The sequence below is a fragment of the Phalacrocorax aristotelis genome, chromosome 5 (assembly GCF_949628215.1).
Source record: "Phalacrocorax aristotelis chromosome 5, bGulAri2.1, whole genome shotgun sequence".
NCBI classification, from domain to species: Eukaryota; Metazoa; Chordata; class Aves; order Suliformes; family Phalacrocoracidae; genus Phalacrocorax; species Phalacrocorax aristotelis.
In genome coordinates, this window is record NC_134280.1 from 48,992,845 (window position 1) to 49,020,181 (window position 27,337).

The 27,337-nt window shown below is 40.6% G+C and overlaps 1 protein-coding gene across 5 annotated transcripts; it reads left to right on the forward strand.

Moving 5' to 3' along the window:
• Nucleotides 1-722: 722 nt before the first annotated feature.
• Nucleotides 723-26,852, forward strand: TRAF6 (TNF receptor associated factor 6). 5 transcript variants are annotated; one of them, XM_075094333.1, is made up of 9 exons: nt 746-801; nt 1,799-1,855; nt 6,137-6,195; nt 8,746-9,072; nt 14,577-14,727; nt 15,337-15,495; nt 16,436-16,507; nt 21,315-21,392; nt 22,224-26,852. In XM_075094333.1, exons 4-9 carry the CDS (start codon nt 8,777-8,779, stop codon nt 23,103-23,105), a joined length of 1,638 nt encoding a protein of 545 aa, XP_074950434.1. In that variant the 5' UTR covers nt 746-801; nt 1,799-1,855; nt 6,137-6,195; nt 8,746-8,776; the 3' UTR covers nt 23,106-26,852. The 5 variants fall into 5 exon arrangements, with proteins under 5 accessions (XP_074950436.1, XP_074950434.1, XP_074950432.1 ...); XM_075094331.1 differs by lacking the exon at nt 1,799-1,855 and having other exon boundaries at nt 748-801; XM_075094332.1 differs by lacking the exons at nt 746-801; nt 1,799-1,855 and adding an exon at nt 5,362-5,380.
• Nucleotides 26,853-27,337: the final 485 nt, after the last annotated feature.

Consider the following 27,337-nt stretch of genomic DNA (forward strand, 5'->3'; position numbering starts at 1 on the left):
GTGTTTGAGTATGTGTTAGTTGGCAATTCTTGCCAAGAAAACTCGCAAATTCCCGTTTCGTTTTTAAGCAAATGAAGCTGTCTTTGCATTCATGCCATCCTGGTTTTTCACTTCCTTAAAATCGCCTGTTGTCGCAAGCCACCGGGAAAGGTTAACCTCAGCTCTTGTCCTGCGGGAGGTGGGTGCCTTGCGTTGGCTCCTGCAGGAGTGCCCTTGGGTCAGCTGAGGTTGAGATAGAAAAATATTTCTATTAAGAATTTGCTTTACATTCAGAAATGGCTTTTTTGTGTGTGTCCCAAGCCATTTGCAGAACCCACCCTTGACCAGCTTTTAACGCCAGATTTTTAATGGTGCTCACGATGGGTGTGAGTGAACTTTCAACACAAGGTTTTTAATGGCGCTCAAGGCAGAGTGAACCTTGATGGTTATTTATAAAAGCATCATCAGTGAGGAGTGAAAACCAGTATGGCAGCACGAGTCATTGCCGACACAAAAACTGGTGGCAGTTTTATTTACTTTTTGCACGAAAGGGGTGCCAGCTTCACTCAGATTTCAGCAGCCCTACGGAGGCCGCCCCCACCCCGGAGCGCCTGGGGCCGGGCCACTGCCCCGCGGGAAGGACCCAAGCGTTCGGCCCCGCCGTTCCGTTCCGCCCCGCCCCGCCGCCGTTCCCCCTCCGCGGCGGCAGTGGGCGCTGCAGCCGGCCCGCCCCGCCGGTCTGAGGGCGGCCGCCGCCCCACTGCTTGCCGAGGAGAAGGCGGAAGTGGCGCCCGGGGAGCGGCCAGCGGGGAGCGGCCGGCGGTGAGTGCGGGCTGGGCGGACCGGCGGCGGGGGGGCGGCCGAGCCGGCGGCCGGGCGGAGGGCTGCGGAGGGGCCTGCCCGCGGCCTAGCGGCGGGACGGGCTCCGGTAAGCGAGGGGCCGGCCGGGGCTCCGCCGCCCGCCTCGGGCGTGGGGCCTGTGGCGGCGTTGCCAGCCGCGGCTGGGCGCGGAGCCCCGCGGCCTCATCCCCGAGAGCGGGGGCTCGGCGCCGCTGCTGGAGGCCCTGCGGGCCCGGGGGCCGGCTGGCGAGGCGGGCCTGCCTTCGGGGAGGGCGGTCATCCGGGCTGGGACACGGCGGCCTGCGCCGCTCCGAAATGCAGACTATCCCGGGATCCGCGCGGCGGGCTCGGCAGCCCTGAGTCCAGCCGCGCCGGCGCTCGCAGTTACCCAGTCCCGCCGGTGTACTGGGCGGGCTGGGGTCCTGGCTGCAGCCACCTTCTCCTGCCTCCGAGCAGCCCTGGCTGTGCCCTCGGACGGCCGCGGGAGCGTTAGCTGCGGGCGGCCTCTGCGTTGTAACGAGTGGTTAGTTTCTCTGCAGCCTCGAGCACGTCACCTCAAAAGTGGGCTCTGTTTTTTGCCAACTGTGAAATGGAGATACTCAATAAACTCTTCGGGAACGTGTTAAAGGCCTGTAAGGATAATTTGCAAGAGAGGCTACTGTTTCTAAAGCTCTGTCTAGCTCTGTTACTAGAGTAGAAACTGGCAGTGCTTTCTGTCGATGGTAAATTTATTAATATGAGTAATAAGCTACAACTTCAATAGTACTTTCCATCGAATTAATCTGCTTTAGATAGGTCACACTGACTCTTTTCATACTTAAACGGAAATCTCAGCTGTAGGTGGGAGGAAAACATTCTAATTATATCCCTTATACCCAGTACTTAAAGCTAGCCAAAAGTATTTCTCCATGTTTGCCTCTGACAAGTTCTGCATGCTGCAGAGCTTCCCATGAGCTATGTGGGTTTTGTTGTGTCTTAGATACCATTGACAGAATGAAGAAGAAAGCATTGATTTGAAGCTTTCGATGAGGGAGAGGTAAGAAAAGGAACAGTGGGAGGAAAAGTTACTGACTGCACTAACAGCTTGCTTAACATGTCCAGTGCATTTGACCCTGTGTTCACCAACTGTCTTAACACTTGCAAGCAACCTGCTTTGTCTGTCCCTAGAACCAGTACCACCAGGATCAGAAGGAAAAAAGATCATGGAAGTATGCTGATAAAAGCACTTGGGTTACTTTCATGGCAGGTGTCACTTTAGGCATAATTCTTCTGCATGTTCCACATTACCTTCAACTTTTCCCAAAAGAAGCTACAGATTTGTAGAGCTGAGTCAGGCTCCATTGAATGAGTGGTTGTCAAGTCATAAATGGCTTTTTAAGTCTTGTAGTATTGCATCACTGCAATACTGCTCTCCCTTTAAAAAATGTGCTGCTATATTTAAAAAGACAATGCACACAATAGATACTTATGCTGATAGAACTTCAGAATGAAAGAATGTCTGAGGTGAACATACTTTTTCATCACTTGTTGAACTTCCGTGAGTTTAATATGTCAGGAAGAGTAACCTTTGTATCTCAGTAGCACAAATTAGCTAAACAAATATTAAAAAGTTTTAGATCCAGACTGTGAAAACTAAGGCTAAATGATTCTGGGTATAAAGCATGTCAAAAAGAAAACAAAAGTAAATGTAAAGTGAAAGAAGAAATGTTTTAGTTGTTTCAGAATGTGTGCTCAATTCACTGTTTCTTTTCCCAGGATCTCAAATTGTTTTATTAATGCCAGATACAAGCTTAATGTTTGTTGAGGTAGATGGTCATTAAATCTAGCCTGTAGACCGGCCATTGTGGAAATCACATTTGTTCGTAGTCTTATTTCTCCCTGCCTCATTCTGAAGTACTTTCTGTCCTGGTGCTTACCTTGTCCCCATCAGGCAGCATCTTAAATTCTCTGCAGATCTACTGAGGGATATAGAAAGGCACCATGCATGTCTTGAAGCGTTCTCAGTGTGCAAAGGGAGAGCAGAACCTCTGCCAAAGTAATTAAAAGAATTAAATAGTATTGTTGTTCTCACTAACAGTGCTTTCCTTGTATTTGTTAATCTGAACAAAGTTTTTTCTGATAATGGAAAAACCCATGGAATATTTTGGTGTTAAATACAATATAGTGCACTTCGACTGCTCACTAAAATGCAATTTGTTTTGACATACTCAAGTGGGATAAAAATGTGAACGTAACTGGGACTATGCGACCATGTAGTCCCCTAAGTAACACTTAAGCATAAAAATGTGTATGTGAATAAAGCCTGAGAGCATTCTCTCTAAGCAAAGAGAAATCACCTGGAAATCTTCAGAAACCCCCAAAGGCCGCTCAGCTCCAGTGGCAGGAGCTCTTGATACTGCCTAATGAGCTTTTAATATTGTTGTTCAATTGTATTTGCCTCAAACAGAATTTCTCATTTTAAGTCTTTAGGCTTACATGTTACAATGATAAGTATAGTGGTTATCCAGAAGGCTTGGAAGTCATAACAGTTACTGCTATCAGAAAAAAAAAAGTTGAGATATCAATAAAATGTTTGCAGCGTGCTTGCAGGCTTTTACAAGAAACCAGAATTTGGTTTGTGCAATTATGATTTCTGCCTAAATCTCCTGTTGCTTTGGCTTGTGTAGCCATTTGATAGCTTTGAAATGAAAGTGTTCTATAGGTATTAATTAAAAGGAACTTGCATCATTGTATATGTTCTGCCTGGATGAGGCCCCAGTGATGATAGTTACAAACCTCATAATGCAAACACACAGTGCTTATCAGTTTTCAGCAAACCATTGATTAATATGCCTGGGAATAAGTGTTGCAAGTATTGCTTTGTAAACAGATTATCCCAAGTCACTCCACTGGTCTGTCAGTCTCATGACCCAGAAATGTTTATGTACAAAACTATTCTCAGCGAGGCAGAAAAAGAAAAGAAAAAAGTTTGGGCAGTTTTTCTCTCCGTGTGGCATTGAAGGCATTTCCCAAGCTGGCTGTGTGCTGGCCAGACTGCAAACGGATTAATTATGTTTGTGAACTTAAAGTAAGAAAAGTGATTTGAAATAGTCTTCTGAATTGATCTCCTGATTTAGATGGCTACTCATTGAATTTCCAAGGAAAGGGCATGTGGAAATTGATTGTATTCGATACTTACTGATTAATATTCAAAATTTTCTATTTCATGGCAACTAATATGCTCTCTGTACAGTGTTCCTTCACCTTTGCCAAATGCTCAAAGGTGTTATTTCATATTTCAGTGTAAATAGGATACAATGCCTACTTTTATTTCCTTCCTATTACTCTAATTATAGTGTAATTTTTCAGGCAATCTGAAGATATCTTTTGTTACCGGTAATATTTTTTTGATTTAGAGAAGTTTCTGAATTAATCCGGTGGCTCTTTGGAGCGTGAAAATCTGTAAAAGCCCTACCTAAGCTCCATTAGACTATGGGACTTTGCAAATCAGAGCACTGAGTCTTGTTGCCTGCATTAAGTTAAAATACGGGTGGGTTTTAATTCTGTTTTGAAATGGGTTTTGTCAGTCATAAGGTACATTATCCTCAGAGGAGTTTGGTCTTCTGGTCTGACTGTGCTATCTCCAATGAACCTCTAAACACTTTGTAATGCAACAGTGTAATAGCAACGTAGCACATTACTTAAGAAAGCTTTTGGCCGGGTTTGATCTTAAGACTACAGGGAGTCCCCATGCTACTCTTCCAACTTTAACTGTGCCTTTTATGGGGCCCAAATGTTTGATCCTTAGGGCATTCCAGATTTCTGCAGCACAAGTAATGATCAGACAACTCCTGTCCATTACCATTTGCCTGGAAAGCACCTTCCTTTCTGTTGTTGAACAATACAGCTGTTGCCTTGGAATCAACCTTTGCTGGCCCAAGGACTTTGGGTACGCCGTGTGTGCAAGCTAAAACCCATTATCTGTCTACTCAGCAAGTCTGATAGGACTTCCTAGCTCTAGAAAAGAGCATTTCAGGTGCATTGCCAGACACAGTTTTAAGGCTTTCTTTGCCTGAGAAATGTCATGCTAGCAAAAACAAGACTTAATGGTCCAGTTTAATTTCAGTTGCTCCTCAATCTGAAGGCTGGATGTTGTCCTGGAGCAGGCTACCGAAGTGTTTAATGTGTTAAACTATCAACGTCAAAAAAAATGGATAAATTCTAAAGGCTGCAGTGTAGACAAGGTATTATAAATTAATATTTGCATTTTGTTGGATTTGACTCAATTTTGTTCATCAGAGAGGAAGAATAACAACCATTATCAATAGGAAGAAAAACTGATGTGGTTTTGGGGGGTTGTTTTTTAGATTTTACTTCACTGGTAATCTAATTTCAAACAAAAGGAAAGGGTAGCAACTTGTGAATTTTGGGATAAATACTCATTTGGATTTTGAAATCCACCCTCTTTTAGCCAAAAATTTTTTAAAATTCCCAGGGGAGGAACATACAAAACTGCTACAGTAGGCTTACAAATATTCTGCTCTGTCTTCATCAGGGGAAAGACCTGTCATCGACATTCAAAGTATGCTTTTCTTTAGTTGGCTTTGCTCTAATGCTGCTCTGTTCTAGAAGATATGGATCTATGTTCCTACTCCTGGAGGGTAAAATAAGTGCCATAAGAAACAGAACTAATTCCTACCACAGTAGTTACAACTTTTAGAGGAATTGTTTTAAATTATGGTGGAATAATCAGGCCTTGGTTAATGGTCCGAGTGACAGCAGTGTGGATTTTGATTTGGAAAATTGTGTCTTGCCCCACACCTATAAATAGGTGTGGAGAAAGGAGGGTTTTCCTCACAGATAAGATGAAATGGATAAGAGTAGTAGTAGGAATCTAATCTTATATAAAGCATGAACAAAATTAAAAATCTGCCTCTTAATCAACTTAAGTTGCCTCTTTGTGCCTGAATTTACCTATTTAAAAAGAGGAACCAATGATACTTGCGACTTTTTTTTAATGAAGCCTTTGGTCATATGCAGACAAAAAGCTCCATGTGGGAGTGGAGTACATCACTGAATAAGGGGATTTTGGTGTGAGACTGGGATGTTGACTGGTTGCAGTGACTCATTCATTAAAATGACTCTGGTGTAGGATTTTTGTTTCTGCAGTCTGAATGCACATACCTGCTATGTCTGTAGAAACAGTTTAAACGGGCAAAGAGTACCACTTGCACAGCACTTAAATCTACAGACTGTTCAACTATTGAGATGATACTGAGTCAGATCCTGTTTTCTTCCTTATAAGAACAATATTTCAAATAGTATGTTTTTTTCCTAGGAGCAGCCCAAGGGAAGAGTTGCACACTTCTTTGCAATTAACGTGACAGCTGAATTTGGGTAAAGCTATGACATTTTCCTCCTTGCTACTTCCTGAATTGCTTTGTGACATTGCTAAAGGGGGATATATGTTCCTCTTCCCTTTCTTAGTCTCACTAAATATACCCTTGTGGCTTGGAAAAATGTGAAATTTTCAGTCCTGGGCTGGCCTGTGGATTCTAATATCCTGCATACCAACATTCCCACTCCAGTGGCCTAACTTAGTTCCTGTGATTTTTCATTAAGTATGGCCTGTGGACTAATCATCCTCTGCAGTGGCTGTTAAATGAAGGTTATGTTAGTTTAACAATGGAAACAAGTTGGGTTTTTTTCTCCAGAGGAGAGAGACCTACCAATGGCAGTCTAAAAAAATCTTTGTCACAGAGAATTTTTCTAAGCATTTTTTCTTCTGCTTCTGTTCTAAGTCACTGGGGAAGTTGCTCAGTTCCATGGGATTAAATTGATTGCTGTTGGACTGTGCCTGAAGAAAGTGCTGGGAATTTATATGGTCTTTAGTTTGTATTGCTGCTGCGTTTAGGAGCCTTGAATATACAGCCTGTTGTGGTAGATAATGTATAGGGATAATACATGGGGGCAGAGAACAAGAATAGAAGTAAACATACCTCCTTGGACGCAGTTCCAGACAGCTCTGCTGTAGAGTTATTTCTGCATTAAGTAAGCATTGCTCACCAGTTCAGTACAACTCAAAACTGTCAAACTGTACTTTGAGACTCTGTACCTTAATGGTGTTTTGGAAATATCAGGTATGCTACTCTTCAGGTACCACTCTCATACCGCTGCGTACCTCAACAAAATGGAAAGTCACATATTTGTACCATATCTGGTTTGATTCTAACTGTAACTGACCTAAATATGGTAACTTTGCCTGTTTGATTTTGTTTGGTAGATCTGCCTTTTCTTTTTTTTTTTGTCTGGATAACCATAAAAAAATCTCATACAATGTTAGCATGGGCAGTATTGTTAGTTATTTATCATGCAGGTGGCCTATCTGTAATGTTGTATGTGTTCAAAATATATTTCCAGTAAATGCTAGTTGAGGCTTTGTGTGATTAGTATTTCTGTTGATATTCAGGTGTCATATAATAAGTACCCAAGTAAAACTACCTGTACATCCTCGTCCTATCCATGAACATTTTGTTAAAATGACTTGTGATGTTCAAATTCTGCTAAAGGCAGGAAAAAGTTCGACTGTGTGAGCTTGAGGTCAAGGTAACCCTATACATTCAGCACTCCTCACTTCCCCCAGAGTCTGCAGCAGTGATGCAGATCAACAATCCTTACAGTTCAGCTCCTGATTAATCCTTAGATTACATACCTAATATGCTTTAAATGATGTAATGGTGTGACAGTGAATGCAGTAGGTGAACATTGCAAGAGACCTTTGCCTATGCTGCTGTACAAAAGGTGATCAAATCTGGGCTTAGTGGGTTTGTTTGACAGGCCTGGCTCTGTAACCCTCAGCCTAGTCAGACTGCCTTGCACCTGATGATAGCCTCTGTGTTTCAAAGAAATGTAATTTACAGAAAACTAACCAAATAGGATTCTAAGATGATGGTTGTAGCCATTAAAAAAATCTAGGGAGAGGAAAATTTCTTGGGCTTTTAGAATTTCTATTTGTTGTCTAGACCTTTCTTTAAAGTTCCCTCATTCAATGTAGAAACATTTGCAATCTCTTTGGGGATGCCAGCTTTTTATTTATTTCTTACCTATGCGTTCAACCTGCTTTGTGAGTAGTATTTTAAAAGCAGGTTCTACCTTGCCATTCACTGTTCTTCAGGGGAATGTGACTTTTATCTTCTGTTCTTAGTCATGTCCCTTGTCCTCCCTGCCAGCTAGAGTGGAAGAGGGAAAGGAGAGCAAGAACTCTGAGTGGAGTAGATAGCTTTTGAGCTGTGGAAGTAGCCTTATCTCATGTGTAGCTTCTTACTCAATTTAAAGTCCTACTGGCAGTTTTAAAATGTTATCAGCAGTGCTGTGTATTTGAATTTCATTTGCAGCCCAGCATCTGCTTGGTTTGGGTACTTGGACTTGCATTTTATTTGTGGACATGTGCCTAAACTGATTTGAAACCTATACTGTGAATTGCTGTATACAGAAAATGTTAAATATCCTTTATTCACTGTAACAAAAATATGGAATCGAGCTATTGTCATCCAATAAAACTTGGTTTTGTACAGCGTTTTTCATGCAAATTATATTTGAATTCTTTAGATGTAAATAATACTGAAGGGGTAAAGAGGCATTTTCATTAAACATAGCGAGGAGAAAGAATTTTTTTTTCACATAGGTAGTCAGACGAAAGAGATTACAGAAAGGGGTGTGTGTGTGTGTTTGAACTAGGCTGACAGGATGCAGTGCTTTTTCCTATATATCACAAGATAAGTAAAAAAGATAGATAGCAAACTGGGACAAAGCAAAACCAGTGATTTTGAGTAGAACCAAATATGCATCACTGTTCCAGTGTTTCTGGTCAGAAATAAAATTTGTTGTTCACTGGAAGGGAAGGTGTTGGAATATTTTAAATTAACATATCTTTTTGTCATCTTGCAGACTGTTTCTGTGTAGCATTTGATTAGCTACTATGAGCTTGCTATATAGTGATAACAGTTGTGGAGCCCGAGACTTGGAGAGCGGCTGCTGTGCAGCCATGGCCAGTGCCTGCAGCGTTGGAGTGAAAGAAGACAGCGTAAGCGTCAGCAGTGGGACTGGAAACCCTCCAAGTTCTTTCACAGAGGAAACACAAGGTTATGATGTGGAGTTTGATCCACCCTTGGAAAGTAAATACGAATGTCCAATCTGTTTGATGGCTCTTCGGGAAGCAGTGCAGACACCATGTGGACACCGTTTCTGCAAAGGCTGCATTGTCAAATCAATAAGGTAACAGAAAATTTACAGAAGTTGCTTTTAAGAAGGAATTCACTTACCAAAGCAGAGCAGTTTAAGGGCAATGCAAACCGAATAGAACTGCTTAATGTGCATTACCAGTGAGTGCTAATAGAACTCCAGGAATTTATAATTCATTAAAGATGCTTTCTAATAAGCACTAGGTATGGCCAAAATGTCATGAGGAGGTTGCGTGAGGCTTGGAGGTCTCATGAGCTTTAGATATTTTGCCATTGATACAAATGTACCCAGGTTATCAATCTAAATATTTGATTGAGTAAACATTAAATAATATTTTTTAAGTAGCAGCTAAATCCTCCAAATAAATTCCATTTTCAGTCCAGGATTATAAAACCTGTCTTTTCCCTATGGTTGTTTCTCTTGATAACTACAGGCAGCTACAGACAGCATGGTTTCTTGATGCAGATTCATGCGTTCAGTTCTTCACTCGCAATCAGCCGCTTCCTTGTTGAGCTGGAAGAGTGATTGTAATGAGGGAATGGTTTCGAACAAAGCATTTAGAGAAGAAACTAGGTGGCATATGAGGGAGTGGGAATGAGATATGAAGGCAATAGTAGGCTGGGCTCATAAAAATGAGTGATTGAAAGACCAAGGAAGGGCAGAATGTACATGGGTAGGGTGTAGTTCCCTCAAGCCTGGAACATAGTCATCAGTGTCCCCAGCATATTGGTGAGTATTGGAACACGTTGATAGAAGGCTGGATATTATGCTGTAGGGTTTTTCCTTCTCAGCATAGCCAGATTTTTTTCTTAACAATTGCCGACTTAGCTCAAATCTCACAGTACTTTGGTAGGAATCTAAATATTTAATTCTGTGTGACCCACATATAGAACTGGTTAATTTCCAACCTTACTTTGCACACCTTTGTGTAAAGCTCATCAAACTCTCTTCAATATTACTGTACAATGTTGTTTTCCCCAGGCATTTATTTTTAGCATGCAAAATGGACAGTGCTTTCTTGATTGTGTTTCCATACCATTTATCCATAGTTCTGTTCCATTTCCTTTTTACCATGGTCTGTCATTTATAGCACACTAAACGCATAGTATGCCAGCAACGATGTTCTCTGAATAGAGTATTTGGGCTTTTTTGTGGGCTTCTCTGTAACTTCTGTGGCTGTTGTATCTGGTGCTACTGTATTTCTTCATGGTATCCCTTTTAGATCAAGGAGGAAAATATTGGAGCTGAGAAGACAAACTTAATTTTGTGTTCCCTATTTATGATAGCAAAAGAGCCAGGCTATTTTCGTTTCTAGCAAGTGCAGATACTTATTGTGTATGCTTGCAGCACAATTGTTGTTAACATCAGTTTCATCAATATTTCTGAGAAAAGGATGCAGTTTAATTATCCAGAGAATGCAGAATACCACCAGTGTTCACCCATGAAAAAGGGGCCTCGCCTGTAGATTCTGCAGAGGAAGCTGAGAGATACTCAGTTCTCCACTAACCATACCACGAGATCACCCTGCTCCCTTAGTCCCTTGCCTTGTTCACTATGTTCCTACTTCTGCAAGAAAAGTACGTCAGGCCTTACCCAACTGCATCACTCAATGGTATTTGCATCAGTAGAGTGCATGGAAGAAGGCAAAAAAAGCCCAAAACTGAACTTGTCAGCTTTGACTGTAATCCAGTTCCCTAGGTGCAAGCAGTTAGCTTCACTTTCTGGCCTTTGCTTTGCATGTTCCAACCTAAATTCTTTCATGAGGTACATAATTTCATGCATGCTTGTAAGCATTGAATTAGATGCTTGTACTAATAAAGGCCATTAAATTTTGGAATTCCTTTCTTGCACTCTGATTCCTCTGTTTGTTGGCAGTAGCAGTTTTTATACCCTTCTCTAACTTGGGTATTTCTGGAAGAAAGAAAAGAAATCTTTAAACCTTCTCATGGGAGTACGATGTCTATAAATCCTGAAGGTAGATTAGTCAGTACTTAAGTATACTGAGCTTTAGAAATGTCTACTCACTAATCATTTCAAAGACAACAGAATTCCTAGGTTTAAAACTGAGGGGGGAAATGACTAAACTTAAAATAACCAAAAATGGGTGTCTCATTTCCAGTCTTTCAGATCCTTAACAGCTAAGGTGATCTTGTTTTCTAATCCTTCTGCTTCTGCTGATGAGCTGCACAGTTACAGTCATTGGTTAGAATTTACCACAGGACTGAGTGAGGAACTGCATGCTCAGAACGCAACATCACATAGCAGGTAGAGAAACTTCCTTCTTAAACCCCAGCCATGGGAAATGGTTTCTCTTCCTTTTTAAATTAACAGAGCATTCGTTTTGCTCAAGGTTGTAGGTCTGCAAACAATTTCAGTGACCAGAAGCTTTTGCTTCTTTTACACCCTTTCCGTTACTTCATTTCTATAGATAGTGTTGACTGTTTCAGCAAATACTAAACACAGGTGGAAAGCGTTTTTCATCTTGGAGGCTATAGATCATCACTCTGATATTTCAGTCATCAATAGTAAATGTTTTCCCTCATTCCCCACTGAAATCTGTCTTTAGAGTGCAGGTTGAATGAATGCTTGTGAAAGCAGAGCAGAAAATTTAAGTGCCAGAACCCTTTGAATCCCTGAAGGGCTGAATTGCGTGCTTAACTGGCATCCATTGATCAGGCTATTGATTTGGAGTATGTAGTGTCTACAGTACAATATTGATTTGGAATCTGTAATGTCTGCAGTACCCTATTGATTGATGTCATTGAGAAGCTTCTACAGAACTAAAATGAAAATGGAAAGTGATTTTTACATTCTCTAAGTACTGTTTTTTTTCATTAAGTGATTGTCACAGCCTTTATTTGATCAGGAAAAAATTGCTTCTCTTTACTCCTCATTTCCCCACTGTCTAGCTCAAGAGAACACAGAGATTAGGGATTTTAAACGATAAAGGATGGAAAAGCAGTTTTTGAGTAATTGCTTCTTGTGACTTACACAGACAATAGTAGTTGTCTGTGTTGAAGAAATTGTGGCTGCAACCAGAAAGATTTTGTAAAAAGCTGTTAAAGACTGGAGTCTTACAGTGTGAGGGACATGATTAGACCAGATGGATTTGATTGCAGTAAACGTTTGCCTCCCAGAAAGTCTTGGCATCCTTTTAAATAAAGCTGTCTGAAGTGCTTTGAAGTGCTATGAGTCATGGTAATGAAGAAGCTTATCTACCAAAGTAACTACAAGTAATAGTTTACAAATATTACTGCCTACAAAGTACTTGATTAGAAATTTCAGAAGAACTAAGTACAGAGACAGTTGCTAACTAAATTTTACTCTAGTCTTCTGTATCTTCGGTCAAAGCTCACTTAGGTCTTGTAGTAGAGCTCGCCAAATATCAGAACCGCTGTTTGTCAGAAAAGCAGAGTTATGAGCTGACAAGGGGCAGCAAAGAAATCTTTGGGTGCTAGCAGTTCACCAAACAGTGGGCATGGCTGCAGTTAAAGTGATGCCAACTGTTTCAGCTTCTAGGCTAAACTGCTTAGTTGCTAAAATCACAGAGGAGTCTTTTTTCAAACAAAATTATTCTGGCTTTACTCTTCACACATATATTTTCATTTCAAGGGAAATTATTGGTAGATTCATTGTACTTTGTAGAAGATGGTTATTGTTTCACAATTACTGTCATGCACAGACTGCCTAATGTGAGAATAATTCTGGCATAGGAAAGCCTCCACTGTAATGTCAATTGGAACTGAGGTGCATAAACTGAGTTCTGTGAAAGGAAATGTATAGCAACATCTTTGTCTGTAGATGGATCTAAGCAGCCTTTTAAACACAATCCAAATACTTGCAAATGGTGTTTGAAGTCTGTTTAATATACTACAATAATTCGCTGCTCTTTCCTTTCTGTAAACATCGGAAAACTGCCATTCATTCTTATTTTACCCTTTGTCTGCTAGTTAGTTAAACTGGGGATTTACTAATCATTATTTAAAATTAATCTGTTGTTGCCTGTTGTTAAATATGATTCGCTTTTTCTATGTAGAAGTAAGGCTGCTGTCTTAGCAGGCCTACTGAACTAAACAGGGTATTTGTAACCAAGTTATACCTGTGAAAATTGATTTCCTGTAGGTTGCCTGCGAAGTGGGGGAACGTGACAAATATCAGCATGCTGATCATAGCTCAGGGAGCTATGAAACAGAACGGAGGACTGAGTATTTTCTTTTTTCCACTTGTTTAGGAGTATGACTATCAGACTTGTGGTGAACTAGCTCTTGCAAGCAAAACCTAGGAAAGGAAGTTCATTGTCTCTTTCTGAAGTCTCAACTTTACCCCCGCTTCCTCTAGCAGCTTTGCTGATGAAGGAGTTGCTGAGCAATTATTTCCTTTTCCAACAAAGAACCCAAATTCCCTCCTGGTCTCCACAGCCCACTAGGTTCTACTTCCCCTCATGCTTGCAAGCAGTGACAATGATCTGGCCGTTGATCTTTACACCACAAGTGCTCTCTGACATTTTTCCGTCCCGTGTATTTTTCCATTTTATTGCTGTTTCCATTAGCACTTCAGCTCCGGAGCTTTGATCCCTCATGCCTCTTTAACTGTATTACTTAATTGTGAAGAGATATGTTGATGTACTGTTTTCAGAAATGAGCTGATACTGGATATCTTTTTTAAAGGAAAATTTGGTGAAGGTGATCCCTTTTTTACTCCATTTCTAACGATTCCTGTATTGAAATGCAGGTAGACAGAACCTGACAAAGTGGAACAGGCTGTTAGTTCTCTTGTGCTTACACTCGTGTTCCACAATCAGACTCCAAACTTTCATCAGTAAGCACTGACTTCCAGTCTTCAGTTAAAATGGCATCAGATAAAACAACCAGTTCCAAATCCAGTGTAATTTTCATAGTTATTAGTAAATTTTGTGTCTGGAGTTTTTTCAGCCTTCTTTGCTGTATAAATAAATAGATTGAAGGATGACCAACTGATGAACTGGTTGTACAACAAAACCAGTGAAATGGGCTATATGAAATGTAATGCCAAATAGATGAAGTGAATCTGGAAAAAAACAAGATGTTTGCTTTTTCTCTCAGGTGTGATCACTGTGGCTATTTATAAAGTGGGGGGGAAAAGGAGAGAAGGTCCAAAAATCTTTAAAGGATTGTTTTGAAATAATATGTGAAATATTCTTCAATGTTTGAACTATGTGAAGTACTTACAGGAACGGAACCATAAATTTTTAGTTTCTTTACATCCTCCTCAAGTTTATTTCCAGAGTATCTATCATGGCATTTGTCCAAATAAAAACTACTGAGTTAGAAAAGTGCTGCGATCCCAGTCATGCTGCCTCTAGTGACACTTGAGTATTGCCAGTTTCTCTGATTTACATTGCATACTTTCTGGTAATTGCCACATAAATGCCATCATTTTCAAAGACTTTCTTAATGTGTTATAATTTGGCCACTAATGTCTTGCTAGTGTAAAAGTATTTTAAATGAAGGGCAAAGGAAACTTGGAATCTCTTTTTTCCTTTCTTTTCTGTATTGTAGAGATGCAGGTCACAAATGTCCAGTAGACAATGAAATTCTGCTTGAAAATCAACTTTTTCCTGACAACTTTGCTAAACGGGAAATCCTTTCATTAATGGTGAAGTGTCCCAACAAGGGCTGCAGTATGAAGATGGAGTTGAGGCATTTAGAGGTGAGAATTAGTTTTGAAAATATAGAACTTTGTTTTCATGGACAAGTAAAAATTCAGAATAACTTAACACAGATGGTCATACCTGATACCTGTTCATGCTGATTCAATGCATTGTTAATTCAAAACTATAGCTGTGTGCATTTGTTTTTTGATGAGTCTTTAATTGTAATTAGGTGATTCTCAAGCGAACATCATAGTGCATGAAAATTGTACTAATGCAGCTTTCTCTTTAGGATCATTCATGTTTGTCTTTTTATCAGCTGTATCTGTACTTCGCACAAGTTCCCTAAAGTCAATTTAACATTCTCTCAAAGCAGCTAGATATATTAGTTGAAATAATTGCTTTGGAAAATAATGTACAAAGTTAAAAGGATAACCGTAAAGCTGAATTTTTACCTGAGAACATTCTTAAAGCTCTGAATACATGAAGCCCTGATCTTGGTAATGGGGCAATAACAGGTCGTTGGTAAAGTTAGCATAAGTATATAAAAACTTGCTTGCATGAAGGAAAGATTGCAATTTGTTCCTCTTGTACTGGCTGTATCTTGAAAACAGGTGAGACGATAGTATCTGTTTGTAGTATCAAATCCCTCTTATGTTCTTGTTCAGGACCACCAGTTGCAGTGTGATTTTTCCACTGTGGAATGCCCACAGTGCCAAGGAGCCTTCCAGAAGAACCATCTGAAAGAGCACATGACACAGGAGTGTCCAAGGCGTCAAGTCTGTTGTCCATACTGTGCCACATCTATGGCCTATGAAGATAAAGAGGTACTTAGCAGAAGTCCCAGTTTTTCAACCTTCATTCACATGGGTTTGCTTGTAAACAGAATATCAGTTTAAAAAAAAAATTGGTCTAGAAGAGCTCTTTCTGCTGTACAGGTGAGAAGCTACAAACTCAGGACATTAGTCTAGAACAGGCGAAAGCTGGGGGGAGGAATGTGCTTAAATACAAAGTTCTTGGGAACCCTCTGGTGTGAAAAGACCTGTGTAATAACCATTGATTTTTGGCCTTACTATCAGAGAGGCTGGTATCTGCTGCCAAAATAACACTCAAAGAAATATTTAGATTGACAATTTTTTTATGCCTGGCAGAAAGGATGTGTCAGGAGATGCATGTCTTAGGGATATCTGCTAACACACAAGACCAAGATAATTTCTGAATTCGTCTCCCGGCTCTGCATTTGTTACTCAGGTGGTACTGAGGATAGTCCTTTCCTTTTTGAGCTTCCATTTCTTTACTTGTATATGGATGTGTCTTATCTCAAGGGCTATAAATTTTATGATATCATATCATGAATTGTCAAACAAAACCTTATATCATCCAACAATACAAAAGAAACTTTTAATATAGTTCCACTACAATTGAACATGAACAATTCCAGAATACATACAAATTAAATTAATGACGTCAGAAACTTCTGGATAAATTCAGACTCCTTTGGAGCATAAGAGATTTAGGAAATAAAATATCTGAATATCTGCAACTTTATGAATCTCTTGCATGAGCCCAGGACGGAACAGTAATTGTAGAAAACACACTATTCAGGGTGAGGGGATTGTGTTTGTTTCATCATTGCATACAGCTAAATGTAAAATTTGACAGGTAAATAAAAATGTAACATCTTATCAGAGGTGATTAGCACTCTCTTAAATTGTGTAACTTTATTGATTATTTCTTTCCTCTCTTTTTCTCTGTTTGATAACTAAGCTTCACGACCAAACCTGTCCACTCGCCAATGTCTTTTGTGAATATTGCAACACAATGCTCATCAGAGAGCAGGTAAGGGACTACCTTTCTCTGTGTTTAATCTGGGTCAGATGTTTTGTATTTACATTGCTTACTTATTCTGAAATTAAACTTGAAGAAGCAGTTTCTCTGTTAGCTAATAGATCTCTGCATGTCTCTCTCTGAAAATGTTGCATCCAGTGCAGGTGTGATACTCTCTTAAATGCTGCTGCAGCTTGCAGTTGCAGTCTGGTAAACCCCTAGGATTTTTGACTGCAAATCACATTGTTTACCTATACTGCTTCTTGACAGGGGCCATGCTGCATGGTTTTGATCTTGCATGGAGGTTAAAGAATACCAAGCAGCTGCCAGTGGTCATGGCTGACATTAGAAGACAAGGCTTTGATTTGGGCAGAGAGTATTTGTAATTGGAAAGCCACTGTTGTAAAGTAGCTATAAATAATTCATTCTCAAACTGTAGATGCTGGCTGGAATTCTGCTCGTCCATTACTATTGTAATAGCTTTTATTTATTCTATTCAATAACTTCATTGACAGGAAAATGATAAATGTTATTCAATCTGCAGCCTACCCCTGTTTGCATGGCACGGCAACTATGTTAATGACTTGGTTTAAAATAAAGAATGATCTTGTCAAATTGGAGGAATACTCTGAAAACCAGGATGAGTTCAGTAATGACAAAGGCAAAAATCTGTTGTTAGGTAGAATAATGAGCTGCAAAAACAGTGAACGGAGAATGCTAAACGAGGTGTCCTGGTTTCAGCTGGGACAGAGTTAGTTTTCTTCCTAGTAGTTGATATAGTGCTGCGTTTTGCATTTAGGATGAGAATGATGTTGATAACACACTGATGTTTTAGTTGTTGCTAAGTAGTGCTTACGCTAGTCAAGGACTTCTCAGTTTCTCGTGCCCTGCCAGCAAGAAGCTGGGAGGGGGCACAGCCAGGACAGCTGACCCAAACTGGCCAAAGGGATATTCCATACCATATGACATCATGCTCAGTATATAAACTGGGGGGAGTTGGCCAGGGGGCAGCAACCACTGATCGGGGACTGGCTGGACATTGGTCAGCAGGTGGTGAGCAATTGCATTGTGCATCACTTATTTTACATATTCTTTTATCATTATTATTTTCCTTTCCTTTTGTCCTATTAAACCGTCTTCATCTCAACCCACAAATTCCCCCCCCCCCCGCCATTCTTTATCCCATCCCACTGTGTGTGGGGAGTGAGCGGACGGCTGTGTGGTGTTAGCTGCCTGCCAGGTTAAACCACAGCAGTCCTTTTGGCATGAACATGGGGCACAAAGGGTTGAGATAACAACGGATCTGACCAGAGCGTGTGAAAACAAATTTCTTATAAGCATTCAACATATTGGTTTAATAGTCAATGGTCACAATGTTGATTTATTTGCTCTCAAAGTTGTCATGCTTGCTCTCAAAGTTGTGTTATGGAACACCTTACCTGCAGAATATGTTCCCTGTTGTGCTGTTTATCACTGCTGGAAGCTGGATCAAGGTTATTTTGCTGCACTGTGTAACACTGGCTTATGATATGATAAAATTATTGATCATGAGACTAATCTGGTGTTTGTACTCAGCATTGCCATAATCTCTGTGCCTTAGAAGCCACCTCTCAGAAACTATTAATTATTAATTGCCTTTTCTCCTTGGAGAAGCAATCTATGGGCGGGACACTTTCCCTCACTCCTCCATTTCGCCTTTCTCCTTCAGGATAGTTACAATAGGTCTTGAGAAGTTTGAATATCCTTGGGATGTTCAAACCAGCGTGGTCCTATTGCTGTGTCCCCTGAATGTGTGTCAGATCTTGCTTAGGGTTAAACAACTATTTAACAATAGTGTGGCTGCTCTAACCCCGGCGATGGGCACTGCAGCTGAATGAGAGAAACAACCCATGCCAGTATTGGTCACCCCTATACACATGAAGAAATACACAAGAAAATCAGCTCATTTAGTAAGGGATGAAGGTGAACCAGGGTCATCAACGAGAACAGGAGGAGGAAGAAGCAAAAGCTATAAATTAGATGGTAACCACCCAATCCCTATCCCTGAGTGAGCTGCTAGATATATGAAAAGATATTAGTCATAATCCAGGTGAGCACATTGTCACCTGGCTGCTCTGATGCTGGGATAACGGGGCCAGTAGCCTTGAATTGGAGGGTAGGGAACCCAAGCAGCTGGGATCCCTTTCTAAGGAAGGGGGCATTGACAAAGCAATTGGAAAAGGGGCACAAGCCCTCAGCCTCTGGAGGTGACTCCTGTCTAGTGTGAAGGAAAGGTATCCTTTTAAGGAAGATGATTATATGTCACCCAGGCAAGTGGACCACCACGGAGAGAGGTATCTAGTTCCTGAGGGAATTAGCCATGCTGGAGGTGATTTATGATGACCTGGACAATGAACAGTCACCCAAAGATCCAGATGAAGTCAGGTGCACACGACTCATGTGGCGGATGTTGGTATGGAGCGCTCCATCATCACATGTCAACTCATTGGCAGTACTGGCCTGGAAAGACAGCGAGGAACAGACAGTGGATGAATTGGCTGGCCAACTCTGGCAATATGAAGAAAATATCTCTTCCTCCCAGTGGGCCTGCATCTTCGCTGTGGAGAAGCTGTCCAGCAACTCAAAGAAGGTATGTCCTACTCCCCACCTGTATGGACCAGTATCTCGGCTATTAGGAGTAAGCGTCCCTCTGCTCAACAGAGGGGATATAGTGGATACAGACCATAGGCCACCCTGTGGTTTTGCCTGCATGACCATGGAGAGGACATGAGGAAGTGGGATGGAAGATCTACCTTAACCCTAGAGGCATGGGTACATGAGTTGCAAAGAAGAACAATCACAAAAGGGGGTCCTTCCAGAGAAACTGCTGCTGCAGTTTTCAGTGGGCAGTTCACTACACAGAGTAGAAGGGTTGATTTTACTTCCAATCTTAATAAAGGTACTTTTGATTTGCATTTACAAGAAGTAAGTAATGAATACTATGACCAGGACTAGAGAGGCCCTGCCTCCAGCCAGGTGGAGGAAAGGGACAACTGGGTTTACTGGACTGTGTGGATCCGATGGCCTGGTATGCCACAATTGATATTGCTAATGCATTTTTCTCAATCCCTCTGGCATCAGAGTGCAGGCTACAGTTTGCTTTCACTTGGAGGGGTGTTCAGTCCACCTGGAATTGACTGCCCCAGGAAACCCAGCCCTACTATTTGCCATGGACTGATCCATAATGCACTGGAACAGGGTGGAGGTCCAGAACACCTGCAGTACTTTTTGATGACATCATTGTGTGGGGCAACACAGCAGAAGTTTTTGAGAAAGACAAGAAAACAGTCCAAATCCTGCTGAAGGCTGGTTTTGCCATAAACCAAAGTAAGGTCAAGGGACCCACGCAAGAGATCCAGTTCTTAGGAATCAAATGGCAAGATGGATGTCGTCAGATACCAATGGATGTGATCAACAAAATAGCAGCCATGTCTCTACCAACTAGCAAAAAGGGAACACAAGCTTCCTTAGGTGTTGTGAGGTTTTGGAGAATGCATATTCCAAATTACAGTCTGATCATAAGCCCTCTCTATCAGGTGATCTGGAAGAAGAATGATTCCAAATGGGGCCCTGAGCAATGACAAGCCCATGAACAGATTAAAAAGCAGATAGTTCATGCAGCAGCTCTTGGGCCAGTCCAGGCAGGACAAGATGTAAAGAATGTGCTCTACACCACAGCCGGGGAGAATGGCCCTACCTGGAGCCTCTGGCAGAAAGCACATGGGGAGACCCGAGGTCGACCCCTAGGGTTTTGGAGCCGGGGATACAGAGGGTCCGGAAGCCTGCTATACTCCAACTGAGATGTTGGCAGCATATGAAGGGGTTTGAGCTATTTCAGAAGTGGTTGGTACTGAAGCACAGCTGCTCCTGGCACCCCGACTGCCAGTGCTGGGCTGGATGTTCAAAGGAAACGTCCCCTCTACACACCATGCAACTGATGCTACATGGAGTAAATGGGTTGCACCTATCACCCAGTGGGATTGGGTAGGAAACCCCAGTCGCCCAGGAATCTTGGAAGTAATCACGGACTGGCCAGAAGGCAAAGATTTCAGAATATTGCCAGAGGAGGAGGTGACACGTGCTGAAGAGCTAATGGCTGGTATGGTGTTTAGCTGCCTGCTGAGTTAAACCACAACACTAGGCAGTGGTTTAGAACTAATTGCTGACCTATATTAAGCTTGTGTTCTACTTCATCATGATACTTAAACAAGGCAAACATACTAGTCATACAAACAGGTATTTTGCCTGTGAAATTCAGAATTGTCCTTTGCTCTGTTTAGGGCTTTTAAGGCCTCAGCTGAAGCTGTCCAGTTTTTGAAGTGGGGATGAATAGGGAGGATCCAGAGCAGTTAGGTAATTGCGTCTGGAAAACACGGACCATAAGGAAAATAGAAGTAACTTGAGCTTTTTGAGGAAGAGGATAATGGAGAGACACAAGTATATGCAGATATTGCTTCAGAAGGGAAGGAACTGGACTGTGATCTAGCTTGAGGATAGGCTAGAAGCAAAAGGCATTCATTCTGGCAAGAAAACCTGAATGCTTCCTGATGTCTAATGTAAGAACAAAGGCAATGGACTGTAAAAATACATACAAGGAGGATGTAGAATTTTTATCATCAGATAACATTTTTGTCAAAGCTTCTATATTTCTTTGAGAAATTATATAGTTTCTGATCTGACTTGAGGTACCTATTCAGAGTCCATCCAGCTGTGTTCTTTTAGCATATTATATAATAATACTGTTGATGGAAAAAATAATTTCAAATCTAATTTGTTTTAGATGCCTAACCATTATGACAATGATTGTCCTACTGCCCCAGTGCCATGCTTTTACAGTGCCTTTGGGTGTCCTGAAAAGGTAAGCTGTTTGTCAGAGTCATGAATTGCAGACATTCTGCATATTTTTGCTGTGTTTTTTTTTTCCACGTGTTTTCCTATTCTTGTCTCATTCACCAGCCCAAATCCTCAGTGATTTGTGTGTTTCTTTGTTCTGAGGTATCTTAATTCTAAAACACTACATGTTGTTACATTGCTTTCAAACTTAAAAAGATGCTGTGAATGATCTGCTTGATGAACTTGATTTTATTAATCCATGAGTGTTTTCTCAGCTTTCATGTCAATAGAGTAGCTTCTAGCATTTCTTCCAAAATTGCAGTTATGGCTTTTAGAATTTAGTGAAGAAGACCTGATAGTGCTTTACATTTTATTAAATTCTGGAATAATTTAATCTGGATACTCTTATGTCTAGTTGTTCAATATCTCGTTGGAAAAAATGGATCTTTTCCCTTCATCATTTCCACATCAGTTTTTGTATGCCTTTGTATTTGGTACTATGGAGCATTTTAGCAAATCACTGAAAGGAATACAATGCTGATTTAGAACACACAAAAAAAATACAAAATGTGTGTTTATCACTAACACTTTTTCACCATGTCACTATTTTGAGTTGAACAATATTTACCCACTGGCATTTGAACTCCTTTTTTCATTTGTCATAACAGTGACCTTAAATTTGGAGCCCACCATTGATGAAGTGCTGCTTTGTCACGTCACCTGTCCTTGATTCACATTGCAGTTTTTCTCATATAACAGAAGCAACTAATTGTTTGATTTTCTTCATAGCCACATTTTAGATGTGATTGCAGATAATGTGTGATATGTTCCTAATGCCACATCTCTTAAATTCTAGATGCAAAGGAATGAACTGGCACGACATATGCAGGAGTTCACTCAGGTTCACATGAGAATGATGGCTCAGAGTTTTCAAAATATCAGTGTTACTGCTGCAAATCCTGTACCCTTCATCAATGGCCTACCCTTTGACCCTGCCCTCTTCTCACAAGTGTCACATGCCACGTATGATTGCAATCCAGAAGTTGAAAACTTCAAAGAAACTATTCAGCAGTTGGAAGGCCGTCTGGTAAGACAAGATCACCAAATCCGAGAACTCATTGCTAAAATGGAGACTCAGAACACTCACATGGCAGAACTCAAACGTACTATCAGAAATTTAGAGGGAAAGATTACTGAAATGGAGGCACAGCAATGTAATGGTATTTATATCTGGAAGATTGAGAACTTCAGCGGACTTCAGAAAGCCCAGGAAGAAGAGAGACCTGTTGTGATGCACAGTCCTGGCTTCTATACTGGAAGGCCTGGCTACAAGCTGTGTTTGCGGCTGCATATCCAATTACCAAATGCTCAGCGTTGTGCTAATTTTATATCTCTGTTTGTCCACACTATGCAAGGAGAATATGACAGCCATCTGCCTTGGCCTTTCCAAGGCACTATACGACTTTCTATTTTGGATCAGTCAGAAGGCCCTGAAAGGCAGAATCACGAAGAAGTAATGGAAGCCAAGCCAGAGTTATTAGCCTTCCAGAGACCAACAATTCACCGCAATCCAAAAGGTTTTGGTTATGTGACTTTCATGCACCTGCAAACCTTGAAACAAAGAACCTTTGTAAAGGATGATACCCTTCTGGTGCGCTGTGAAGTTCTAACGCGTCTAGATTTAAACAGTCTCCGCAGAGAAGGATTTCAAGCTCGCAGTGCTGATGGAGCTATGTAGCCTGTAAGTCTTAACCAGAGGAATGGAGCCACCTGTCATGTTCTTCCACCACAGATTACAAGCATGCTTCGTTTTCTATATAGGCTGCATCTGCAAAAGACCGTAGTTGCCAACATAATAGATCTTCATCTGAATAGAACTTTGGTGGTGGTGGTATACTTTTTCTTCTGTATGAGGTTATATGTTCAAATATTTGGTATTGTTCTCTATTAAAGTAATAAGCTACTTCTGTAGCAAGCTAACTAAATGAAGTGTTGTTAATCAAAACTTAACTGCCTGCAGGAAAATCCTACTGAAGTACTTGTACATGTCAGTTTGGTAAAGCTTCAGCCATATCAGAAAAGACTGGTAAATCTTTTCACCTCAGTGCCTTGGAATAGATACTCTAGCAGGGTAATAGCTAAATTATTAAAGACTGGGGGGGTGGGGTATTTGTCTTTCACAGAGCTGGGAAAAGTTGAGACAGTTTCTATATTGACTAACCTAGAATTTTGAATTGGCTGTGCTTCTCTTGAAATCTGAAGTCCGGTTAAGACACTGGTCACATCACCTACGTATGCTTTGATCCTTCCCTTGTGCGGAGTTAGCATCAGGAAGTTGCACGTCGATGTAGAGTTGGTACTATTATTTCTAAAAGACGTGGTAGTGTTGTGAAGGCTAAATGAGCTGAGTTCACTGAAGAAGTACTTGGAATGTGATCTGAAAGTGCTTCGCTAGTTCTCTTTATTTTGGTAAATCTTTTTGTAAGTGTATGCTCCAGGCCCAGGATGTCAGTCACCATCACCAGAGATGAAAGGGTAGCATTTGAATGAGATACTTCTGTGCTGGTGGGATGTCCTCCTAGTGCTGGATGTTTACTGTTGTTGAAACCTGGATTTGTACCAGAGCTGAACTTGTGACCTGCATCTGTTCGAGTGATCTCTTGGTGTTCTGGGTGACATGACCTATGTCGTCTCCTATGAATTCTCAGCAGACAGCTGGCCATATCAACATCCAGCTGTCATGGGTATTTCCTGGCCCATTAGACAATAGGAGCTGGGCCACCCTCAGTGGTTTGGAGGAGAAGAAAAGCCTATTAATTAGACAGCATGAGGAAAAATTGCGATCCTCTTTGCTCTTAGGAAAAAAAACCAAAATCCGGCTTCCATAGTTACTAATTTACCAAACACTAGATTCACTATGCCAAGAATTCATGAGCTTCCTAATGTTGCCTATATTGTTTTCTGTAGCGATTGTTTGTATGCCATATAAATGTTCGTTTTGACCAGTCAAAACTGAGTAGTTCAAGTTCATTGGTGCTAAAAATTTTAACTTATCATGGTGCTGATAAAGTTCTGAATCTTGTCTTTAAAAGGAGGGAAGAAAAAAGTTTTGTTCACCCCATAACTTAAGTAGACAGTCTGATAGCGAAGAAAGAGCTACGCCATACTTAAGCATATGTATATTATTTCTCCAAGCTAGTGAAACAACCTAAAGACTTGAGACACTGCAACTTAAAAGATATTCAAGAGTGTTCCAACTCTTTGATCTCATCAAAGCAATCCCGTGGGGATCATCAGTGGGGAAAGTGCATATGCTTAATATATACTAGCTAATGAAAGTCTACTATAGTATACTGATTTGGAAGGATAATCTGCCTGCCTGCATGAGATTAAAAGTTCCAGGACCAAACCTACCACTTTGTTCATCATATCCAGATGAGTAAAATTTACTTTGCAGATAGAGCCTGTTAGTTGAAGAGAGATTGCGTTCAATGGAGTATCATCACTACTGAAACATGAAGTTCCTGGGTAATGGTAAATGCAGCCAGTCACTGACTTATTTAGTGTATTCTGTGACTTTAGAGGACAGGTGAGCCTTATATTAGTCAAAATAGGAAAAGATTCATGCTTTAAAACTGCCTTTTTAAAGCTCTTAAGTAGTTTTTATACTGAATAGCCTCATCCTATTAGCTGAATTGTTTCAAGTGTCTTCAGTTAGAGCATTCCTAGTAGTTAAACCATTCTTAACCAGGAGCTTTTAATGTACGTGACAGTGCCCAGATGCACTATATACAGAAGGCACTGTACATTAGCTCTCCAGTCATTTTCAAGCTATGTTAGTTATCCATGTTTCTCCAAGATGCTCAAAGACTAGCATTCTCCTCTCCTTTTTGGGGGGAGGGGGGAAGAGGGGAGCTGGGGGAGGGAGCAGAAGAAACACTTGTAATTTGAGCTTCTTCCTGCCACAGTTCCTTTCTCAGCCCTAGTGATATTAACAGAAATGTCCTTAGTCTGTGTTCTAATAGTTTATACCCAAAACCCACTAAGTGCATTAATACTTTCTTTCATTTTGGAGCTCTGTATTATGAACTGAATTTTTGCTTTGAGCCTGATCTGCAGGATCTGATATACTTCTGCTTTGGGAGGAAACTGTTTGGTGGCAGGTTCAGGAGTTTAAGTGATTCAGATTAATATTGTACAATAGCACAAACCAATAGGGAATAGAAAGCTACTTCATGTACAATACTGTATTGGCCACAGTAACATGAATGCTTTATTCACTGCTGCTATTCTACTGGTTTTGTATTTTACTATTACCAGGTAGAACTCTGAGTGATGCTGAATTACTGTAATGGCAGAGTTTTACACAAGAGACTTTCAGAGCTAATTTGCTAAGTATCAGTTAAATCTTGCTGTCCTGAAAAAGTATAAATGTTAATGAAATGTTTGTTTATCTACTCGTCTATTCATCTCTTCATCTACATTTTCCTCCTCCTTCCCCCACCTTCCAAGCTACTCCTCATTTCAACTGCAGTTCCAGAGCTTTCTCTTACATCATCTTCAGCTAATAGGATAACTTACGAGCCTGCATTGTTACCATAGTGTACGGTCTTCATGACGATTATCTTTTATTCATACTTTTCCTAAGGTTAGCACAAAGAGATTCAGTTTTTGTGTGGAAACATATTTTGACTGAAACACAGCCTCTTTCCGCCTTCCTCCAAATTTGATCATATCTTTTGAGAAGTTGGTTTACCATGCTGGATTGAGGTATAATTACTAGAACTACTTAAATGGAAGCAGAAAGGTATGCAGCATTGAGAGTTGTCTCTAAAACAAATGCAAAGAAATAGGGGGACTTAAGCAGTTTCCTGTGTAATTTCTTCAGAAATGGGGTTCCTTAGTTCTGTAACTCTTGATGCTTTGCAGCATTACTGGATCTCAAGGTGGTTTAGAAAGTGGCTTAGCTTCTTTTATCTTCCAAATTTCTGTCGTCTTGAACATGTTTTAAGCCAGCCACCCTTAGTATGTGTATTTGCAAAGCTGCTATGGCACAAATTTTCCTATTATATGATATTGCAAATGTATTTTCATTTTGCCTCTGAATGTCTTCCCCTGCAGGGCAGGGAAAATTATTTTACTAAAAATGTCAGTATGTAATGTATATGTGGGAGCTCAGAGCATGTGAGATGTATAGACTTGTTTCTTAATGGTCTCGTGATATGGCTCGTCATGTTTGCTAATGAACTAAAATCAGGATGGCCTTTCTGTTCTTATTTAGAGACACTTTCACATCAAACTTTGATGATGGATGCAAAAGACTATTCTAGGGTCAGTGTTAAAGGTTTGTATTGGTTTGCGTTTGAACAGAATGAAAGTACTCCTGTTCCCTTGGAAGTATCGATAGATTGTTTAATATATTTTGTAATTAATGCACAGCTATATTTCTGACAGGATTTTAAAAAAATAAACTAATTAAACTGTGTGCTGTATGTTGCATCTTTTTTTAATATGGAGGGCTATTCAGAAAGATTAACTGATACAGGACTTCTGTGGTGGTTTCTGTCTTGTGGGTTTCAGAGTTGGCTGGTTTTTAATGAGGGAGGCCATCTATCATATAGCACCAAGAAGGCAAAGACTATATTTCAAGATGAAAAAACTTCCATCATTTATAAAGGGTAGCAATAGTTTTATTCATTACTAGAAGACAGAGCTAGTGTAATTGATACTAAACTAAGTGTTCTCATGATCACCCTGTAAATTAAGATGCAGCTCTGAAAAATACTGCACACCGTCACCTCTCTGGCCACATCCTGCTTGCTTGTTACATTTGTCTCAAAAACAACTATGGGTTGAAGTTTTGTTTCAAGATACTCAGATCAGAAACCAAAGAGAGTTCCCCTACAAATAAGAGAAATAAGGGTTTGCTTCATGGCAATCTACTAATTTATCTCAAGCACAGAGGCATTC

What these genes read in the sequence shown, in the direction of transcription:
- TRAF6 (XM_075094335.1), top strand. Translation starts at nt 8,777, where the DNA reads ATGAGCTTGCTATATAGTGATAACAGTTGTGGAGCCCGAGACTTGGAG. An exon ending in TGGAGTTGAGGCATTTAGAG is followed by an intron (nt 14,728 to 15,336) that starts GTGAGAATTAGT and finishes GTTCTTGTTCAG; the next exon opens with GACCACCAGTTGCAGTGTGA. An exon ending in CCTTTGGGTGTCCTGAAAAG is followed by an intron (nt 21,393 to 22,223) that starts GTAAGCTGTTTG and finishes CTTAAATTCTAG; the next exon opens with ATGCAAAGGAATGAACTGGC.